This window comes from Perognathus longimembris, chromosome 7 (genome assembly GCF_023159225.1).
Source record: "Perognathus longimembris pacificus isolate PPM17 chromosome 7, ASM2315922v1, whole genome shotgun sequence".
Lineage (NCBI taxonomy): Eukaryota > Metazoa > Chordata > Mammalia > Rodentia > Heteromyidae > Perognathus > Perognathus longimembris.
This window is the reverse complement of record NC_063167.1, coordinates 23,058,091-23,078,142: the sequence shown is the minus strand read 5'-3', so window position 1 is coordinate 23,078,142 and position 20,052 is coordinate 23,058,091. Positions and strand designations below refer to the sequence as shown.

Sequence of the window (20,052 nt, the reverse complement as noted above, 5' to 3'; positions counted from 1 at the left end):
TGAGTACACAGGAGGTGCATGTGGTATTCCACTTTCTTTCCCTTCAATGTATCAGTTCAGTTCCATGTGAAATAGTGTCCCAGGCCCAGAGCAGTCTCCAGTATCTCAGGAAAGAGTAGCAGCCCACAACCAAAGGGCACCTCCCAGGAGGATTGAGGCCAGCCACCATCCCAGAGGGGAGGGTCCACTCAGTTCTTCAGAAGAACTACATAGAAGATCAAGGATAGTAGAGGATGTGACAATTCTAGGATGTGAGAGCAGAGAAGCTGCTCCTAAGCCGCCCCAGGATATATAGTTTGGTAAGTCACCAGCTAAACTAAAATGGCTTCCCAGCCAATAAAGTTACACTTGCTAGGCACTGATGACTCACACCTGTAATCCTAGCTACTCAGGAGGCTGAGATCCAAGGATCTCAGTTTGAAGCCAGCCCAGGCAGGAAAGTAGGAGAGTGTTTATCTCCAATTAATCACCAAAGAAGCCACAAGCGGAGCTGTGGCTCAAGTGACAGAGTGCTAGCCTTGAGCAAAAGAGGCCCAGGCTTTGAGTTCAAGACCCAGGGTCCGCACAAAATATTAAAGTTACACTGTCTTATCTATGAAGACACTCCTCTCAACTAAAACAGTCCTCATGGGAGAAGTTTGCCTTCTATTTAGTCTCAGAGGCAATCTGGCCACCAGCTGGGAGCCCAACTGGGTGACAAGTGAAGGGGAAGGTTCTGTCCTGAGTCTGGCTCTCTCCACATTGTCACAAACACAAAGTTCACTGTGGCTCACAGTAGGTCCTAGGGCATTGGAGGTGGGCCACAAGTTGCCTAGAAGCAGCATACTCCTCCCTCCTATCCCAGAATGTTGCCCTCTTGGTAAATAAACAAGATACAGATCTCTGGTGAGGCAGCTCTGTGATGAGGCAATCTGAATTTCATGTCTCTAGACTTGGACAAATATTAAGAAAAACAAGTTTATTTGCATGGTGGTGAAAAGCATTCAGAAATGGCAGTGGAGCTGGGAGGAGGCAGTGAAAAAAAATAATGGGGACTGGTTATGTGGATCAGTGGTAGAGTACCTGCCAAGCATGTATGAGTCCTGAGTTTAGTCTGCAGCACAGAAAGAAAAGGAAGAGAGGGAGGGAGGGCGGAAGAGAGAAAGACAAGGAAGGAGGGAGAGGAAGGGAGGAAGGAGGGAAGGAAGGAAGGACAGTTCTGTCTAAAATGTGGACTAAGTGCTAACAACTTGCACATATTCATTTATAATCAGGCCCAAGGTACAAAGATCTCATACAATACTTCAGGGGAAGGTGAAGACACTATGCTCTGGTTCCATTCCTGCTCCCAAACCCCCCACCTTGTCTACTTAGGGTATGTCCACTCTCTTCTAGCTTCCCATAACCTCTTCCCAACTAAGTTGCACACAGTTCTCACACACTCTTATTCTTAGAGGCCCTAGAGGGCATGTGAGGCAACTATGGAAAAACCAAGGAGAGTCTCCTGGCTCCCAGGAGAAAGCAGTCATAAAAAAAAAAAAAAAGAGTGAAAGAGGAAGAAAAAGAGAGGCAACAATTCTAAAGGGAAAGCCATTCCATGTGGTCCACAGAAGTAATCACTTTTGTTTTGTTTTGTCTTTTGCCAGTCCTGGGGCTTGAACTCAGGGCTTGCACTGTCCCTGGCTTCTTTTTGCTCAAGGCTAGCACTCTACCACTTGAGCCACAGTGCCACTTCTGGCTTTTTCTATAGATGTGGTGCTGAGGAATCGAACCCAAGGCTGCATGTATACAAGGCAAGTACTTTGCCACTAGGCCATATTCCCAGCCCCGTAATCAGTTTTAAAGGTATAACTCCAGTTAGGTGTGATAGCCACACCTGTAATCTCTGCACTCAAGAAGTGGAGACACACAGCACACTAGTGGTTCACACCTGTAATCCTAGCCACTCAGGAGGCTGAGATTTGAGAATCACAGTTCAAAGCCAGCCAGGGCAAGAAAGTCCATGAGACTCTTATCTCCAATTAACCACCAGAAAACTGGAAGTGGAGCTGTGGCTCAAAGTGGTACAGCATTATCCCTGAGCAAAAAGAGCTCAGGAACAGTGTCCAAGCCCTGAGTTCCAGCCCTATGACCAAAAAAAAAAGGAGACAGGAGAATTGTTAGTTCAAGGCCATCTTGAGCTACATGGTAATATTTTAACTTTTTTTAATGGGGATAACACTCACTTTTATCTTAGATGTAAATCCCAGGAGGAAAGAAACAGACTTCTGCATGACAACCAGACACCCAGCTGTGTGCCGATCATGCCAATCATATACAAGTCTACTTTGTAGCCATCTGTGTTGTCATTCTGGTTGACAACAGTGTTCAAGCCATCAGAGATGATTAAAAAAAACACACAGAAATGCAAAGTTTAGAATATATGTGTGATCATCACACTAACACAATCTTTTTTTTTTTTTTTTAGCCAGTCCTGGGCCTTGGACTCAGGGCCTGAGCACTGTCCCTGGCTTCCTTTTTGCTCAAGGCTAACAGTTACTCTGCCACTTGAGCCACAGCGCCACTTCTGGCCGTTTTCTGTATATGTGGTGCTGGGGGATCGAACCCAGGGCCTCATGTATACGAGGCAGGCTCTCTCTCGCCACTAGGCCATATCCCCAGCCCCACAATCTTTACCTAGCTCTTACGTGTGTGTGTGTGTGTGTGTGTGTGTGTGTGTGTGTGTGTTTGTTTGTGTGTGTTCCAGTACTGGGGCTTTGAATTCAAGGTCTATGTGCTGTTCTTTAGCTTTTTCACTCAAGGCTGGCACTCTACCATTTGACTCACAGTTCTACTTCCAGCTTTTTGTTGTTTTGTTTTTGTTGTTGTTTGTTGTTTTCTTTTTTTTACCGGCCTTGGGGCTTAAACTCAGGGCCCAGACACTGTCCTTGACCAGTTTTTTTGGTGGTTAATTAGAGTCTCATGGACTTTCCTGCTTGAACTGGCTTCGAAAACTGCGTTCCTCAGATCTCAGCCTCTTGAGTAAAAAAGATTGCAAGTGTGAACCACTGGTTCCCGGCTGTGCCCTAGATAACTTATCAACAGCTAAATCCCTAAGCACTAACAGTAGAGGAAGTTACAGGAAGGGACTAGCTTGAGATTCTATGTGACCAAATTTCCTGATGGTAATTCATCCCTTTTCAGTTGAGACTGCCAAGCTGCATTCCCAGGGCCAACAGAAATTGTGAATTCTTTTTTTTTTTAATTTAATTTTTTGTTGTTGTTGTTTGTCAGCCATGAGGCATGAACTTGGCCTGGGTGCTGTCCCTGAACTAACTCTTCAGTTCAAGGCCAGCACTCTACCACTTGAGCCACAGTGCCACATCCTTTTTATTTAATTTTATTGTTAAGGTACATACATAAGGTAGAGAGCACATTTCTTGTCAAACTTGTTACCCCCTCCATTTTTCTCCCACCTTCTCCCCTCCCCATGCCACAACCATGCTCACATACATTCTGATTCATTTTATCTCTGGCCAGTGGTGCTTCTGCTGACACAAATAACATTACCTTCTCTGTTAGTTTCCCAGAGCAGCATGAAACTGATGGGGAGGATGTGAACGGAGCCCACACGTGCACAGCCAACTCAGATCACTGTGCCCTTCCCTCCATGCAGTAGGCTCCAGCCTGCATGCTTTCTGGGAAAGTATGGTAACAGTGAAGGACACTTGACCCACATTCTCTAGATATCCTAAAGACCACTCAGCTGAGATTACAAAGAGAAAACAGATAATACTTGTGTGTCCTCCCTCCCTCTCCTCTCCACCTCAGCCCTGTAGCACTTTCTACCAAAGATGTGTGTAGAATAGTTGTTACTATATACTGAGAGGGTCTCTTTCTTTACAAACCACTCTACTGCCTTTCAGCCTCTGTTTTTCCAGGGCAGTTCTTTCCATCTTAACTGCTCTGACTGCTCACCTGCTCCTCATCAGTACCCAGCTAACCTGTCCCATACCTGCCTGCCTTCTCTCACCTCTCAGTTTTCACCACTGATCAAACATACTCCATATTCCACTGGCTTTCTAAAGTTTTGGGCTCTGTTCAACACTTTCCTCTTCCAAAAATTCTCAACCACTGGCTCTCTTGGCTCTAAGCATTTGACTTTCTGACCATGCTCCCCTTCAGTGCCTTCTAGTGAAGGACTACTTACTCTATATGGTAGAATTCTGGATAGGCTTTTATTTTTTCCAGTCCTGGCGCCTGAACTCAGGGCCTGGGCACTGTCCCTAAGCCTCTTTTTTTCTCAAGGCTAGCACTCTACCACTTGAGCCACAGTGCCACTTCTGGCTTTTTCTGTTTATGTAGTGCTGAGGAATTGAACCCAGGGCTTCATGCATGTTAGGCAAGCATTCTACCACTCAGAAGCCAGGGACAGTGCTCAGACCCTGAGTTCAAGCCCCAGGACTGGGAAAAAAAAAAGTGTCTAGGGGCTGAGAATGTGACTTAGCAGTAGAGTGCTTGCCTAGCATGCATGAAACTCTGGGTTCAATTCCTCAGCACTGCATAAACAGAAAAAGCCGAAAGTGGTCCTGTGGCTCATGAGGTAGAGTGCTAGCCTTGAGCAAAAAGAAGTCAGGGACAGTGCTGAGGCTCTGAGTTCAAGACCTAGGACTGGCAAAAAAAAAAAAAAGGGGTGTCTAAAAGGGGATTGGAGCAGGGCACCATTGACTCACACCTGTAATCCTAGCTACTCAGGAGGCTGAGAAAGAATCCTGGTTTAAAGCCAGCCCAGGCAGGAAAGTGTGTTAGAATCTTACTTCCAATCAACTGCCAGAAGTGGAGCTGTGGCTCAAGTAGTAGAGCACTAGCCTTAAGCACAAAAAGCTTAGGGAGAGTGCCCAGGCCCTGAGTTCAAGCTTCAAGACTTGCAAAAAAGGGGGTTGGGGGTGGGGCTCAATGGTACAACACATGTTAAAGCCAGCATGAGACCCTGGCTTCTATCTCAATACCAAAAAATTGATGAAATTTTTCTTTTCTTTTCTTTTCTTTTTTTTGCCAGTCCTGGGGCTTGGACTCAGGGCCTGAGCACTGTCCCTGGCTTCTTTTTGCTCAAGGCTAGCACTCTGCCACTTGAGCCACAGCGCCACTTCTGGCCATTTTCTATATATGTGGTGCTGGGGAATCGAACGCAGGGCTTCATGTATACGAGGCAAGCACTCTTGCCACTAGGCCATATTCCCAGCAATTGATGAAATTTTTTTTATAAAAATGTCAAAATGGCTGGGTATGGTGGCACATACCTAGTGCTCTAAGGATAAGTCAGGCAGATTTGGATTTTTTTTTGAGACCAGCCTGGGTTACAAAGCAAGACCTTGTCTCAAAAGAATAACAGGGTGTGAAGAAATTTTTTAAAGTCAAGATTTAAAAAAAATGGAACAGATTTCCATAGAAAAAAACTAGAAGCAGCTGCGTGCTGGTGAATCATGCCTGTAATCTTAACTATTCAGGAGGCTGAGACTTGGAAGACAGATTCTTGAAGCTAGCCCTGGTAGAAAAGCCCATTCCAATTTAATCAGCAAAAAAGCTAGACTGGAAATGTGGCTCACGTGGTAGAGCACCACCTGTAATGCTGAGAAAGAGCATGGAGCCTTGAGTTCAAGCCACACACCAGAACACATACACACACACCATGAACTAGAAGCAATAGGTTGTTTCCCAAAACTTCCTTACCATGAAGTAGCTCAGCTGGCATAGAAATGAGCTGCAGAGTCACTGGAGTCCTTCAGACAGAGGGCAGGAGCACTGATAGGATGTTGTAGTGGAGACTTGAGCAGAGGTAAATTAAAACAGGTGACCTGGAGAAGCTACCCTCTTAGGATTCTGTGGCAATCCTCTAGCAACTAGAGCTCATCTAGAAGGAAGCAGAAAGACCCAAGACGCTTGAAATGAATTCAGTATAAGTGGATCTCATACTAGTCAAAGTGTGGACTAACATGAAATCAATGCTCACAAAATTTCTTGAGAAGACATAAGGCAACTCAATGAGTTGTCATAAAAATTGAAGAATCAGGGCTGGGAATATGGCCTAGTGGCAAGAGTGCTTGCCTCCTACACATGAAGCTCTCGGTTCGATTCCCCAGCACCACATATATGGAAAACGGCCAGAAGGGGCGCTGTGGCTCAGGTGGCAGAGTGCTAGCCTTGAGTGGGAAGAAGCCAGGGATGGTGCTCAGGCCCTGAGTCCAAGGCCCAGGACTGGCAAAAAAAAAATTTTTAAAAATTGAAGAATCATCAGAAAACAACCAAGAAGGAACCCAGGAAGAGTGGGCAGTGACAAAGCACATCAGCACCAGGGTGACACTAGTTCAAGGTGACACAGATACTGGGAAAGAGCCCAAACAGACCTGCTGGGTTGTGTCACTTGCTTCAGATTTAAAGTTTGACAATGCTTAAGTTCAGGTCATAAACACAAATGACAGCTGACAAAGATCAAAGATAATATCTGGACTTAAATCATCTAGAGCCTCACCTTACATTAAAATTCACAGAATGTCAGGTTTCCCCACATGCTTAAAGAGCCTTTTTCCTCAGCAACCCACATAAGCCTGATGGTTCCTTCACAGGCCTAAGGGAGTGGAAGTAAGTCCTGGAAAATTATTGCAGCCTCAAAACTAGCCCTTTCCTCTACCTCTAGGCCGCCTCCCCAGCTTGAGCCCTCCTTAAGTTAGGAAAAATCTGGGAGACCACATGGGAAAGGTCGCAAGGGAGGCTGCTGTGGAAACTGACCACTAACATCATCCCTCCTGTAATATGGAGGTCAGATCTGGCCAGCGCTATCATTAGCTGTTGAGGGATGTCAGACTGACTCCATCTCAGATTAGTTAAAGAGAGCAGAAGTGGACTCCATCTTCACTAAGATCTCCCCCACCCTATCCAGAGAAGTTCCCCTTGGCTGTGATAAGATTGTGTAAACTGCTTGACCATCTGAGTGCATCATGTGAGCCCTGCCAAATCTGTGCACCAAGGCTAACTAAAATGATAGGTTACTTCAAACAGTTGCCATGAGGCAGACTGTAACTCCATTGGCCACCTGCGTGTGTCCTGGCAGGCTGTGTAAGTGTTGTAACCTCATTGGCCACCTGTGTGTGGCAGGCTTGACTATGTGGTGTTTGCCTTTATAACCCAACCCCGAGCATGGCCCAGGGCGCAGTCCTGGCTCCTGAATCTGGAAGGTGACCCTTGCCGTTCAGTATACTTTTTATTTCCCCAATAAATCTGTCTTTTTACTTGAGACTGTCTCTGAGTGGTGGACTCTTGGAGGCATGGGGGAGTCCCCCCACCCTTGGACCCCATTACATTGTGGTCCCCTTCCTTGGAGGGACCCCATTACACCTCCCTCTACTTGCTGAGGGCCTGAGGACATTTCCACATGGAGGACTTCCCTTTGTGGACCTGCCTCTGGTTCCTCTTACCAGTGGTGATCTTGTGGTATTGGTCTCCTCAAACCTATCAGAGAAGTGCCAGGAGCCAGTGGCTCACACCTATAATCCTAGCTACTCAGGAGGCTGGGAGCTGAGGACTGTGATTCAAAGCCAGCTGGGGCAGGAAAGTCTGTGAGACTCTTATCTCCAATGGACCACCAAAAAGCCAGTAGAGGAGCTGTGACTCAAGTGGACAAAAAAAGCTCAGAGATAGTACCCAGGCATTGACTTCAAACTCCAGGACTAACGTGCACACACGTGTGTGCATGCATACATACATTCATACACACACAATTCCAAAACAAAACACTTGTTTTATATTGCAAGACCTGTTAATGTCAATCATAACAGAAGACAACTGGATTTTCCTACCTGCTTCTAAATGTTTGAGAGAGGTTTTTGTTTTGCTTTGTTTTGAGATAGGCTATGTAGACCAGGTTGGCCTGGAAATGGATATCCTCCTACATCTTTCTCCTGGGGTTAGTTGCGCATCACCACCCCAATTTCTGGTTGTTTTGGCTGAAATGAAGGAAATTCAGTCTCACACAGAAACTAGTTGGAACAGAGATCACACTAGGGAAAGCTTCCCTTGAGAGGAAGGGAAGAGAATATTAATTGGTGCAGAAGAGAAAGACAATTTTATTTTTGGGCTGGGACCAGCTGTGGTCACTGGAAGAATGGCAAGGGTCCTGGGTAAGATGGAAAAGTCTATGACTCAGATCGTTAAGCTGCTCCTGTGAGCAGAACATGTGATCCCAGCACTAGGAAGGCTGAAGTAAGAAAACCTCAAGTTTAAGGCCAGCCTGGGCTACAATAACAAGGCGCTCCCCGGCCCTCCCCTCCAAAAGCCACTTCTGTGTTACCAGGCCACTCAAAACTCAACAATTTTCTGAGACAAACATCTTTTGTTTTCCTAGCAAGTAAATTGAAGCTAAGAGGACATATACAGCTTCTCCAACGCTATGTACATTGTTCTCTCTAGAAGCCTATCATCTGCAATTCTGGATGAGGAAAGACAGACCTGGAGAGGACAATTCGCTCGCCTAAAGTTACACAGCAAATGGCAAGCGTGAACGTATAACACTGGTAACCAAGCCTACTCTCCTAACCATGAAATCCTTACCTTGGCTTGCAAAGCCCTACATTGCTGTGGCACCCGCTTTCTCTGACCTCTTGACTCCTTCTCCCCGCTCTCACTGGCCTTTCCGTTCCCCCAAACTGTCAAGGTCATTCCCACCAGGCCCTTGGCACAATCTGTTCCCTCTGATAGCCATGTTCCCGGCCCAGCTCCCGCCAGGCTGGAAGCGTCCCCTTCTCAGGCCAACCCTGGCTATCCCCTCGCGGCATCTTAGATGAACAAGGTTAATTCTAAAACTTTTCGAGTTATTTTCTCTCTCCCCCGCGGCGACATCAGCTCAGGGAGCCATTAGAGGTGTACAACTAGGGCCTGGGAAAGTAGCTGACCCCGGGCGACCCCCTCAGCGAGGACGCTAACCATCATCCCCCTTAGTTCCAACGACTACAACGGAGGTGCGGCGGGAATCTGGCGGCGCGGGGACTCCTGGGAGTTGTAGTCTGGACGGCGAGCCCGCGGCGCGGGGCCTCCTGGGATTGTAGTCTACAGCCAGTTCCGCTGCGACGCGGGCTGCGCTCTCTCGCACTTGGTATTAAAGACGCACGCGGGCCGCGGTTGCCATGGCTTCTCCGCGCGGGGGCGGCGAGAAGCCATCCTGCTAGGCGTTGGCGGGTTTCGGCGGCCACCCCGGACCGGAAGGCGGAAGGAATTCTGCGCGGTGGGTCGCGGGCGGGCGGAGTGCGGGGAGCCCCGGCCGGGGAGAGGAGGCGGGAGGGGAGCCCGGGATGGGGGCGCACGGGTGGTGACTTTTACCCACCCCTATGCCCTGAGTAGTTTGTCTTTCAACTCGTTTCTCTGCGCGTTAGGCGGCCTCAGCATCCTCAGTTTACCCATATTGTAATCAGCCGGATCCCTACTTGTTGGCCCCAGTCCTCCCTCTAGGACAGTGGCAGATCCCGCCCTGGTGCCCAGGCCTGACTCCAGGTCCAGAGTCTGCTTTGCCTTGCTTTTTCTCTCTCAGTTTCTCTTGTCTCTCTCGGCCTCTCCGCTCGTACTCTTTCGTTTTGAGACAGCATCTCGCCATGCAGCCCAAGTTGGTCGCAGTTTCCATCCTCCTACTTCTGCCTCCCAAGTGTTGTGGTTACAGGTGTGTGCCACCATAACCAGCTCCCAGGGACTGTGCTTTGCATTCACAGTGGCAAACCCAGCTCTTGCTTGATTGCATTCTCAGGCTGAAGGTTGTGTAGGAGTCTTTAGATCCTCACAAGGCCCCAGCTCCCAACCTCCCTCATTAGTAGTAGTCACTAAAGCAGCCTTGGTGGAGATGTTTGTTGAACTACGGAAGGGAAGCTCTACCGTCTCTGAAAGTAAGTGATGGGCAAGAAAAGGTTTTATTAATTCAGTATTAATATGTTAAAAACAAATCTGCAATGTAATGAGATTCCGGTGGCCTTATTGAGTCTATATTTGAATAAATGTGGAAACACATTTACAGAAATAGGAGGGAGTAGGGATTCTAACCTAGGTTTCATTTTCTCCACCTTCAAAGCCTATGCACTTTATATGCTTCCTTTTTTTTTTTTCAGTTACCCAAATTTCTACATACATGACAACTTCAGGCGATATCTCTGAAGATGGGCCTCTGGCCATCACCCTCTTGAGGGAACTTACTAGATATGTACGTTCTTAGGCCCCCAACTCAGACTCATTGAGTCAGGAATTGGGACTAGGGCTTAGCAGTCTGTGATTTAACAAGCCCTCCAGGTGATTATGATGCACAGTAGCATTTGAGAAATAGTGTCTCATTAAATTTCCCAAAGAGGTATTTAATACTTATTTATTTGGTGCTGAGGATAAAATCCCTGGACCTTGAGCATGGTAAGCAAGCTCTCTTTCACTTACACTCGCTTTCTTTCTCTCTCATCTATGCCTCTCTCATCTCTCCCCTGGCCTGCCCTCCTCTAACCTCTTGTCCTTGAATTCAGGTCCTCAAGCTCTCACTCAGCTTTCTTACAGTTGATGCTCTACCACTTGAGCCACGCCTCCAATCCAGCACAGCTGGTCAGTTGGAGACAGTCTCACAGATTTTTCTGCTTGGGCTGAATTCAATCCATGATCCTTCAAGTCTCAGCCTCCTCAGTAGCTACGATTTTAAAAAAAGAACAGTGTAGACATGTGTCCAAAGATGCAAAAAGTGGGGAAGTAAGGCTGGGAATATGGCCTAGTGGCAAGAGTGCTTGCCTTGTATACATGAAGCCCTGGGTTCAATTCCTCAGCACCACATATATAGAAAATGGCCAGAAGTGTCAGGGTGCTAGCCTTGAGCAAAAAGAAGCCAGGGACAATGCCCGGAGCCTGAGTTCAAGCCTCAGGACTGGCAAAAAAAAAAAAGTGGGGAAGTGACTGGTATGATGGTGCAGGCCTATAATCCCAGCTACTTGGGAGACTAGAGCAAGAGGTTAAGCAAATTTGAGGCCATCCTAATGAACTTAGCAAGATCATGTAAAGGAATGGTGATATAGCTGAGTGGTGGAGCACTGGCCTAACATGTAAAGTCCTGGCTTCAATTCCTAGCACTGGAAAGGGGAAAAAAAAGGAAATAAAAAAAGAGAAAAAAAACTGGGGAGACGGTCATGTTTGGGGTGCCTGTACTGGGTATTTCTGAGTACCTGGTGGAGGTGAGCTGGCAATGTACTCCAGAGCCTGCAACAATTCCCGTCTGTGTGTTCCTATCCATAGCAAGCATCCAGTCCGTGTGGCAGAATGGCGCTGAGCCACTCATTGAAAGAGCGGACCATCTCAGAAAACAGCCTGATCATCCTGCTGCAGGGCCTGCAGGGCCAAGTAACCACTGTGGACCTGCGGGATGAGAGTGTGGCCCGTGGACGCATTGATAATGTTGATGCTTTTATGAACATCCGACTGGCCAGGGTCACCTACACAGACCGTTGGGGACATCAGGTTGAGCTGGATGACCTTTTTGTGACAGGCCGCAATGTGCGGTACGTTCATATCCCAGATGACGTCAACATCACCGCGACCATTGAGCATCAGCTACAGATCATCCATCGTGTGCGCAACTTTGGTGGCAAAGGCCAAGGCCGGCAAGAATTTCCCTCAAAAAAACTTAAGTGAAGCTGGTTGCCGGTTGGCTACTCAGGAGGCTGAGATCTGAGGATTGCGGTTTGAAGCCAGCCCAAGCAGAAAAGTCCCTGTAAGGCTCTTATCTCCAAATAACCACTTAAAAACTGGAAGTGGCTCTGTGGCTCAAGTAGTAGAGTACTAGCCTTGAGCAAAAGAGCTCAGGGACAGCGCCCAGGTCCAGAGTTCAAGCTCCATAGCTGAAAAACAAAAAATAACACGTAAGTGAGGCTATCCCCCTAGCAAGCTCCACCACCAACTCAGGGTCCACCTGTATTCTGAGCCAGATCCCTGCCATCCCTCTCTACCTGGAGCCTGGTGTCTAACAGATGCCATCTTTCACAGCTGCCTTTCATAGGGTTCCACCTCCCAGGCTCACCTGGGACTCAGAATCCTATCTGTCTGCCTATGGCCTTGGGGTAGTTGACAATCCCCCTTTTTTGATCATTTGCATTGGAATCTGTGATTTACTGAATTAGGACCTGTGTCAAGTGGTTTTTTAACTTTTGGAATTGTGTTCATCTCATAAAACCAAATTTGGATGCTAACAAATCCATGCCTCAGTGTTGTCCCTAATGTGTGCTGGGCTTCCAGTCAGTCCTGATTAGTAGGCTCAAACCTGGCTGCACAATGCAATCACCTGTTCTGTCTACCCTCAGGGTCAGATTCAGTTGATGTGGAGTACAGCCCAGACACTAGAACTTTTAAGTTTTCCTGATGATTCTGGGAAACACATAAGAAAATGAGACCTGTCCTAGTACTATTTCAGTGTGGTCAGATGGAAAAGGGCCTTTTTCTTCACATGCTGGTGAAGAGGCTATAAATCTCATTGCTGTTTCTGGAAGCAGAGAGGGTGGAGTATCCCAGGCCCTCCCCTCAGGTGTGTGAGTTCAGTTAATAGCAAGAAATTAAGCAGAGCGCTGGTTGTCACTCCTATAATCCTCCTGGTTGTCACTCCTATAATCCTCACTACTCAAGAGGCTGAGATCCAAGGATCACAGTTCAAAGCCAGCCCAGGAAAGTCTGTGAGACTCTATCCCCAATTAACCACTAGAAAACTGGAAGTGGCACTGTAGCTTAAAGTGATCAAAGTAGTAGAGAGCTAGCCTAGAGCAAAAGAGCTCAAGAACAGCACTCAGACCCTGAGTTCGAGCCCACAACCAACAACAACAAAAATAGCAGGAAATCAGTCCTCAGTTCTCAGAATGGTTGGGTCTTTAGAGTTAGAAACCAAGTCTTGATTGAAGTTGCCCTCTATTCTAAACCTGCCACAGGCAGACAACCACCTCAGTAAAAGTAACTGCCTTTTGGACTCAGAGTTTATGTTCAAAACAGTCACAGAATAACAGCCCTGGGCTTTCTGTTGCACACACGCCAAATAAGATTTGAACTTGCCTACAAGGAGCTCCTAGTCTAGAGGGTCCAGAAAAAACTAAGATAAAATCCAGTTTGAGAAGAGCCATGCCTGCATTTTGAATTGGCCAGCCTACTGAACCTAAAGCTCTTGCATTTCATGAGATTTGAGAGAGGATTATCCATTTGACACCAGCAGGCCAAGGTCACTGCCTTCCTGTGTTAGCCCAGTGTTTGTCAAAGTGTTGTTCATGGATCATTGAAACAGAATGTATACAAGGAATGCTCCTTCCTGGCTCCTGATCTCAGACTTGAACCAGAATCTGTCACCCAGGTATCTGCATTATAAGCCACCTGCCTGCTATGATTCTTCTACACACTGTATAATAATTGCCCTTCAGTTCAGGGAGAACAGAGGGTCCCAGCTAGAAGAAAACCACATCCCATGAGTTTCCATGAGCAGCCCTTCCGAAAGCTAGATTTCAAGGGACCAACAAACACCACACGCTAACCACTGTATAAGAGAAACTAAGGGCAGTCCCAGTAGAGAAATCCTTGCTGTGGAAATGTCAACAGACCCTCAGAAAGCAGGAGGAGAGATGAGCTGGTGGGGAGTTAACCACAGCAGCCTTCCTGGTGATATGCTCACCTTCCAAATGTGAGCATCACTTCATGGGAGAACATTAGTTTAGAGGAGCTTCCAAGCTTGAGGGGAACTCATGCTAGGGATAGGGAGCAGGGTAGGAATAGAAGAGGCTTTATTTAGTGTGTGTGCCAGGGATTTCTACAGCCTCAGTAGGACCAGTGTAAGAAGCATCAGGCTTGTGTGGTTTGCAGAGGACAAAGGCTCAGGATGTGTTTCCTCAGTGTCATCTACCTTCCCTGCTGGGCCTTCTGTCCTTTCTGAGCAGAATTCTGGGAAGGAAAGGAGTCAAGCTCTGCTATGACTCAAGCCAAGCCCCAAGAGGAGAGCACAGCAATGCCTGCAAACCCCAAGAAAGTGGGTCTCTTGTGGCCTGGTCCAGGATTGCTGCAAAATGCTATCGGGGCCCAGGTAAAGGCTGAGAAAGCCCAGGGTTTACCAGCCTATGACCTCCTTCCCACAGGAAGTTTAGCACCCACTATGCATGGTAAGACACAATGGTACCAACTAAAGGAATATCGTGATAAGAATCTTGCCCCCCCCAACCTGGGCACTGGTGGCTCACGCTTGTAATCCTAGCTACTTAGGAGGCTGAGATCCAAAGATTGCAGTTCAAAGTCAGCCCAGGCAGGGAAGTCTGTGAGACTCTTATCTCCAATTAATCACCAGAATACCAGAAGTGGCACTGTGGCTCAAGTGGTAGAATGCTAGCCTTGAGCTGAAGAGTCCAGGGACAGCACTCAGGCCCAGAGTTCAAGCCCCAAGACCAACCCCTGTCCCAAAAGAAGAATCTCGCCCCTTCCCCCAATATTCTACTGAGGAAGATATAATAAACCAAGAAAGAAAAATATGTACTGAAACTGTGAAGGAAATAAACAGTAATGGAGCTAATTTTATTTTGGAAAGTAGTCTGAGGAAGTGAAATTAACTGAGAAGATGCCTGCCACTTAAAGGGCCAAGGGAAAGCAGAAGGAAGTGTTAGTGCATAGCACTAAGTGGCAAAGCTAGGCTGGGAGTGGATAAAACACTGTTGTCTACTGAGAGCCAGGTGAGGTGGAGAAATGGGTGATGGGCCACATGATTACAGGCCTTTGGTCAGTATAACTGGTTACAGTCTCTCTCTCACCACAGCTCCACCTTCAGCTTTTTGGTGATTAATTGGAGATAAGTCTCATAGAACTTCCTGCCCTGGCTGTCTTTGAACAAAGATCCTCAGATCTCAGCCTCTTGAGTAGCTACAATTACAGGCATGAATCACCAGTGTCTGTCACTCTCTTTCTTTCTCCCTCTCCCCATAGGTGCAATATATTTTTAGTAATATTAGTTCATCTTTCTCTTTCCCTGTCTTCTCTATCTTCTTAGGGAGAGGAGGTATGCTGGAAATTGAACCTGGGGCCTGTGCCCTACCACTTAGAACCACAGCACCACTTCCAGTTTTTGAGTGGTTAAATGGAGATAAAGAGTTTCACAGGGATGTTTCTATTCTGGCAGGCTTCAAACTGCAGTCCTCAGATCTCAACCTCCTGATTAGCTAGGATTACAGGCCTGAGGCACCGATGCCCAGCTTGGATTTTCTTGTTTTGTGTTGTTTGTGTTTTGTTTTTTTCTGCCAATCCTGGAGCTTGAACTCAGGGCCTGAGCGCTGTCCCTGGCTTCTTTTTGCTCAAGGCTAGCACTCTACCACTTGAGCCACAGCGCCACTTCTGGCCATTTTCTACATATGTGGTGCTGAGGAATCGAACCCAGGGCTTCATGTATATGAGGCGAGCACTTTACCACTAGGCCATATTCCCAGCCCTTGGATTTTCTTTTAGTTACTTTACTTCCTGTTTTCCCAACCCAGCCATAGTGGCAGAACTTAATTGCAGATGCTTCAGAGTTCTCATCATTTTCCTCAGAAGATATCTGGATTCTGGGGAATCTTATTTCTAAGTGCCAAAGCCAATGAGGGGCTGGTGGTCATCCCGTCACTCTGGCATCCACTAACAGGTTCTCATTTTGTCTGTTCTTTGGGCATCAGCCCTAGAAAGTTGCTTACTTAACCCCTGAGTAAAAGGCCCCTTTATATGTCACTGTGGCCCATGGCAGAAGCCAAGTTAATTAGGTTCCTGCTTTCCTGTTCTCTTCAGACTGTTAGACCCAAAAAGTTGTTGGGTTAGGCCCAATTTGGCCAAATGCAGCCCACAGCTTCTCAACTGCATTTCTCAAGCGGATTTTGTTACCTCCCTGATGCCGCACCTGGGGAAAAGCCAGCATTTGTCCCTTAGCAACCCCTGAGAACCAGCTAACCTCCCCAGCCCTGGAGAAGCTTCAGGAAGGGGACCCTCTTTCCATTCCAGCGTTAGGTTCCCACATCCCCCCAGTCCACAGTTTTCTAAATTTGTTTCTACACAGAAATGCTTTCCATTCCTCCATGCAGGCTGGGCTTTTGGAATCCAGAACCTAAAAATGGATTCTGCATTCATTCTGTTTCATTCTGTTGTACCCTTCATTTCCTGGAGCAACAAATGCACAGTAACCTAAGTGCATAAGGGAGGGACCCAGGAACACCAAGGAGAAGATGGAAGTCATAGTTTCAGATATTATTGTACCACCCATGTCTGGATTACCATGGCCTTGGCTTAAGCCCACATCTACCCTTTCTGCAGCTTCAGCTGATGTGCAGCCCAGCTAATGACAGAACCCAAGGAGTTTTGAGAGTAATGCTGTCTCTTCCTGGAAATAATAGTTCAAGAGTCTCTTGCTTGCATGGGGGAAGAGACTGCCAGGGAAGCACTGGAGAAAGCCCAGTGGACATGCAGCTTACAGGTCAACTCCCCCCATGGAGATAGCATGCCCTGCTCTCAGCATGCTGCATTGGATGGACTTAAGCCATTTCTGTGAGTTCTGCTCTGGCATACCTGGCCTGAGGGTCTACAGGGGCAATAGCAGTTCTTTGAATGTTGTAGAAGGGCCCAGAGAAACAGCACATAGCTGAAGTATGACGAAACTGGTTTAGTCTGCTCTGGGGTGAAATTATGCTCTGGGTGGTCACCCAGTCTGCTGTTCCTGATCATAAGCTATAATGGCTATGATGAGTGATGTGCTATATACAGATACAATTTCCCAATTACAAGGCCTATGTGGAGGAAAATACTGAAAAAGACTTTAAGGTGGGAGGTTTTAAGCCCACTGACCCAGTCCAACTCCATCATTTTACTGTTTCTTGAGGAAAGAGGACTCTCCTTAGCTTTCATGGTTATTTAGAGGCAAAGAGCTGAGATGAGCAACATATAATGGTCACTACAAATGGTTTCTATCTGTTCCATGCCCTGTGCCAGGATTTCTTTATACACCACAGGGCACAGCTATGATACTAGAAATGCTATCATAACACTCCATCAGTCTTCGTGGGATGAAAGTAATCTTCCTGCATCATGATAACAACCCCGTAAGCTAACAGCTCCATTTTACAGGAGTTCAAGCAAGCTCACAGAAGCTAAATGTGAACAACAGAGTGTAGATTTGAACTTAGGTCTGCCTAGCTCCAAACTCCATGATCTGTTTTTGCTGGGGCTCTGGTTTTCTGATGGCTAATTGGAGATAAGATAGGCTGGCTTTGAGCCATGATCCTCAGATCTTAGCCTCCTGAGTAGTTAGGATTACAAGCATGAGCCATCAGCGCAGGCTCGTCACTAGCTTGGCTTTCTCACTCAAGGTCACCTCCACTTCTAGTCTTTTGTTGATTGATTAGAGATAAGAGTCTCACAGGCTTTTCTGCTTGGGCTAACTTCAAACCTCTATCCTCATATCTCAGCCTCCTTAATAGCTAGGGTTATAAGAATAAGCCACTACCACCTGGCTTTCTATGATCTTAACTGTGATACAATTCGTGTGTGTGTGTGTGTGTGTGTGTGTGTGTGTGTGTGTGTGTGTGTCTTTTCTTTTTTGGTACTGAGGATCAAACCCAGGATGTTGCACTTGCTAGGCAAGTGCTTTGCCACTGAGCTACATCCCAGCCCTGTGATACAATTCTGTTTCCCAGGGCTCTTGATGTCATTACTGATGATGAGTAAGGTGTCAGTTGCCTCTGCAGTGATCATACCTAGCCACACTCAAAAAATGCCATATCTAGGCCAAAAATCAGCCATTAAGGAGGATAAGTTCAAAGCATCAAGAAGCCCCTGGGGGTGAGGCCTCCTCCCTCCTTCTGTGTTAGGTAGAAATGTGACTATATACCTCTTCAAGCCACCATGTCCCACTGTTGTGACAGGTGTCACTTTGCTATGTCAGCACCATCTGCCAGTGAGCCTGAATTGGAGAGCCAGAGTTGGAGAGCCAGCAGGAGAATGTCACAGTGTATATGTGTCCCAGCGATCCTTCATGTTGGTGTCTTGGTGACAGATTTTCTTCTCTTCTGGCTGGCACTTTTAGTTTCTATTCATTACCTCTCTCCTCAGTTCTTTTCCTTCTCCTCCCCTTTGTTACAATTCTATATTTTGAATCAGCCAAGAGTCTCCAGGGGATGGGAATGGTGGTGTCAGCACTGAGTGAGTCATCTAGCTGATAATTAGAGCTCTGGAAAACCCAAAACTCACTCTTGCAAGAGTCAGGGTTTCCGGAATCCCTAGGCTTTTCCCTTGTCAGAGAAAGGAGCATGGTGGGCTGGGGCCTGACTTCACTAGGCCTGTTTTGAGCATATACTTCACTGAGGCTCTGCCACTGACATGAGTGAGATAGATCACTTGCTGGGTCCAGTTAGAAGCTGTTTGCAAAACTCACTGAGCCCTCACAGAGACCTTACCAAGTGTTATCTCTATTTGGATAGCTAGGAGGATTAGGGAATTTGCAGGGATTCAAATTCTAGTCTTTTGGAATCCACCAGATTTAGCTCAAATCTCAGCCCTGCCATTATTGGATGTGTATCTTTGGACAGGTTACCTCCTTTCTCAGAGCTCTAGCTACCTCTCATGTAAAACAGAGGCCAAATGCTTATATCTCTAAAGAGCTTAACTCAGTAGGTGGTACACGAGTGGGAGGTGCTCTGATTAGTGTTGTTTTTCAGCCCTCTCAGCAGCTCAGTGGGTACCAGGCATTCACAGAGACAAAGAACTGGACACAGGCTGGCCAGCCAGACCGTATTCAGACCAGCCCTCATGTCCAGTACTTCCTGTGTGAACAAGGCAAATACACCTACTGGTTAAATGGCTGGCCACACACATTTAGGGAACCTCAGCAGTACACACAGGCTTTGACACGTGAGCCTACACATAGAGTGACCCAGGGGACAGCTGGAAAGATCTAAATTAAAGTCACAAGCAGAAGCACCCCTGCTCACTTCTCTGAGACAAAGGAGTGGGGGCCATGGCTGCCAGTGCTGCTGCCACTGAGTCTTTCAGGCTGTTTCTGCTTGCCAGGGGAGGGAAGTCAAACTCTCAAAGCCCCAGTGAGTCACCAGCCTGATGCAATCCCTTTAAAGGGCTCATCGGCTGGAGCAAGAAGCTGATTCATGGAGGGCGTGGTTGCCGGAGGAGGAGGAGAATGAGACTGAAACTGTACCGGGAGGGACGGGGTGAAGTTAGATGGCTGGCATCGTTCGTGAGAACTCATCACTGTCAACCTTCCTGGTCCCAGACTCCAGGACCTTCAGGTTGACACTAAGGGGCCTCAAGGAAAATGAACTGTGAGCGTTGCGACAGGAATCCTTGTCTTTTACAGGGCCCAACTGCAGTGCTTTCCGCATTGAGTTCCAGAAAGCTGATGCATGAGGGTCAAGTAAGGATTGCTTTTCTGATAAACCGATCTAGCATCCTGGCCAACCCTGTCAGGGCAAGCGTAGGGCCCACGGGGCTCTGCGGAGTCCGGGCGAGGCGGTGCCTCTGTTCCAGCCTCACCGCTGACATAGGTTAGCGGTAGATACCGCCCCCTAGAGTCTCATTCTCCAATCACTTCACCAGAAGCGACCCAGAGTCCACCCTGAACCAATCCTCAATCTGGTCTTGGTCTCCTCCCTGAAGCCTTCCGCCCGTGGTCGAGATGGCGTCCCAACCCGAGTTCCATTGACTCAAGCTAGGGGGCGAGCCCGGGAGGGGGCGTGGTCTGGGCGGGACGGGACCGTACGTCACTTCCGTTGTCAGGTGGCGGCGCCGCAGCCATGGAGGGAGGCGGCGGCGGCGGCGGCGGCGGCTCGGGCGGCGACACTGGGAGACGGCGGTGAGCGGCTCCCACGCCCCCGGCCCGGCCCCGGCCCCCGGGACGGAGCGCCGAGCAGCCCCCCGGCTCCGGGCTGCGGACTATGGGCGAGCAGCGCTGACCACCCGGGGAAGGTGAGGCAGGGGGGTCCCGGAGCGGGGTGCCGGGTAGTGGCTGCGTGTTGGGGGGTTGGGCCTGGGTGGCCGTGGCGGTGGGACCTGACTAATTGA

The 20,052-nt window shown here is 47.9% G+C and overlaps 3 protein-coding genes across 6 annotated transcripts in view; all 3 read left to right on the top strand.

The window, feature by feature from the left end:
- The window catches only part of Oscp1 (organic solute carrier partner 1), a 50,573-nt gene that overhangs the window by 28,241 nt on the left and 2,280 nt on the right, over positions 1–20,052 (top strand). For both annotated transcript variants that reach the window (XM_048350913.1, XM_048350914.1), the window contains one exon: positions 18,393–18,402. The gene's annotated coding sequence lies outside the window, so the exon portion shown is untranslated. The remainder of the gene's footprint in view (positions 1–18,392; positions 18,403–20,052) is intronic.
- On the top strand, positions 9,069–11,746 carry Lsm10 (LSM10, U7 small nuclear RNA associated). Of its 3 annotated transcripts, none has more exons than XM_048350917.1 (3): positions 9,069–9,232; positions 10,915–10,920; positions 11,265–11,746. In XM_048350917.1, exon 3 carries the CDS (start codon positions 11,278–11,280, stop codon positions 11,647–11,649), a length of 372 nt encoding a protein of 123 aa, XP_048206874.1. In that variant the 5' UTR covers positions 9,069–9,232; positions 10,915–10,920; positions 11,265–11,277; the 3' UTR covers positions 11,650–11,746. The 3 variants fall into 3 exon arrangements, with proteins under 3 accessions (XP_048206874.1, XP_048206873.1, XP_048206872.1); XM_048350916.1 differs by lacking the exon at positions 10,915–10,920 and adding an exon at positions 9,783–9,881 and having other exon boundaries at positions 11,254–11,746; XM_048350915.1 differs by lacking the exon at positions 10,915–10,920 and having other exon boundaries at positions 11,254–11,746.
- Positions 19,771–20,052, top strand: part of Stk40 (serine/threonine kinase 40) — a 42,318-nt gene continuing 42,036 nt past the window's right edge. The window contains exon 1 of the mRNA XM_048350910.1: positions 19,771–19,956. The gene's annotated coding sequence lies outside the window, so the exon portion shown is untranslated. The remainder of the gene's footprint in view (positions 19,957–20,052) is intronic.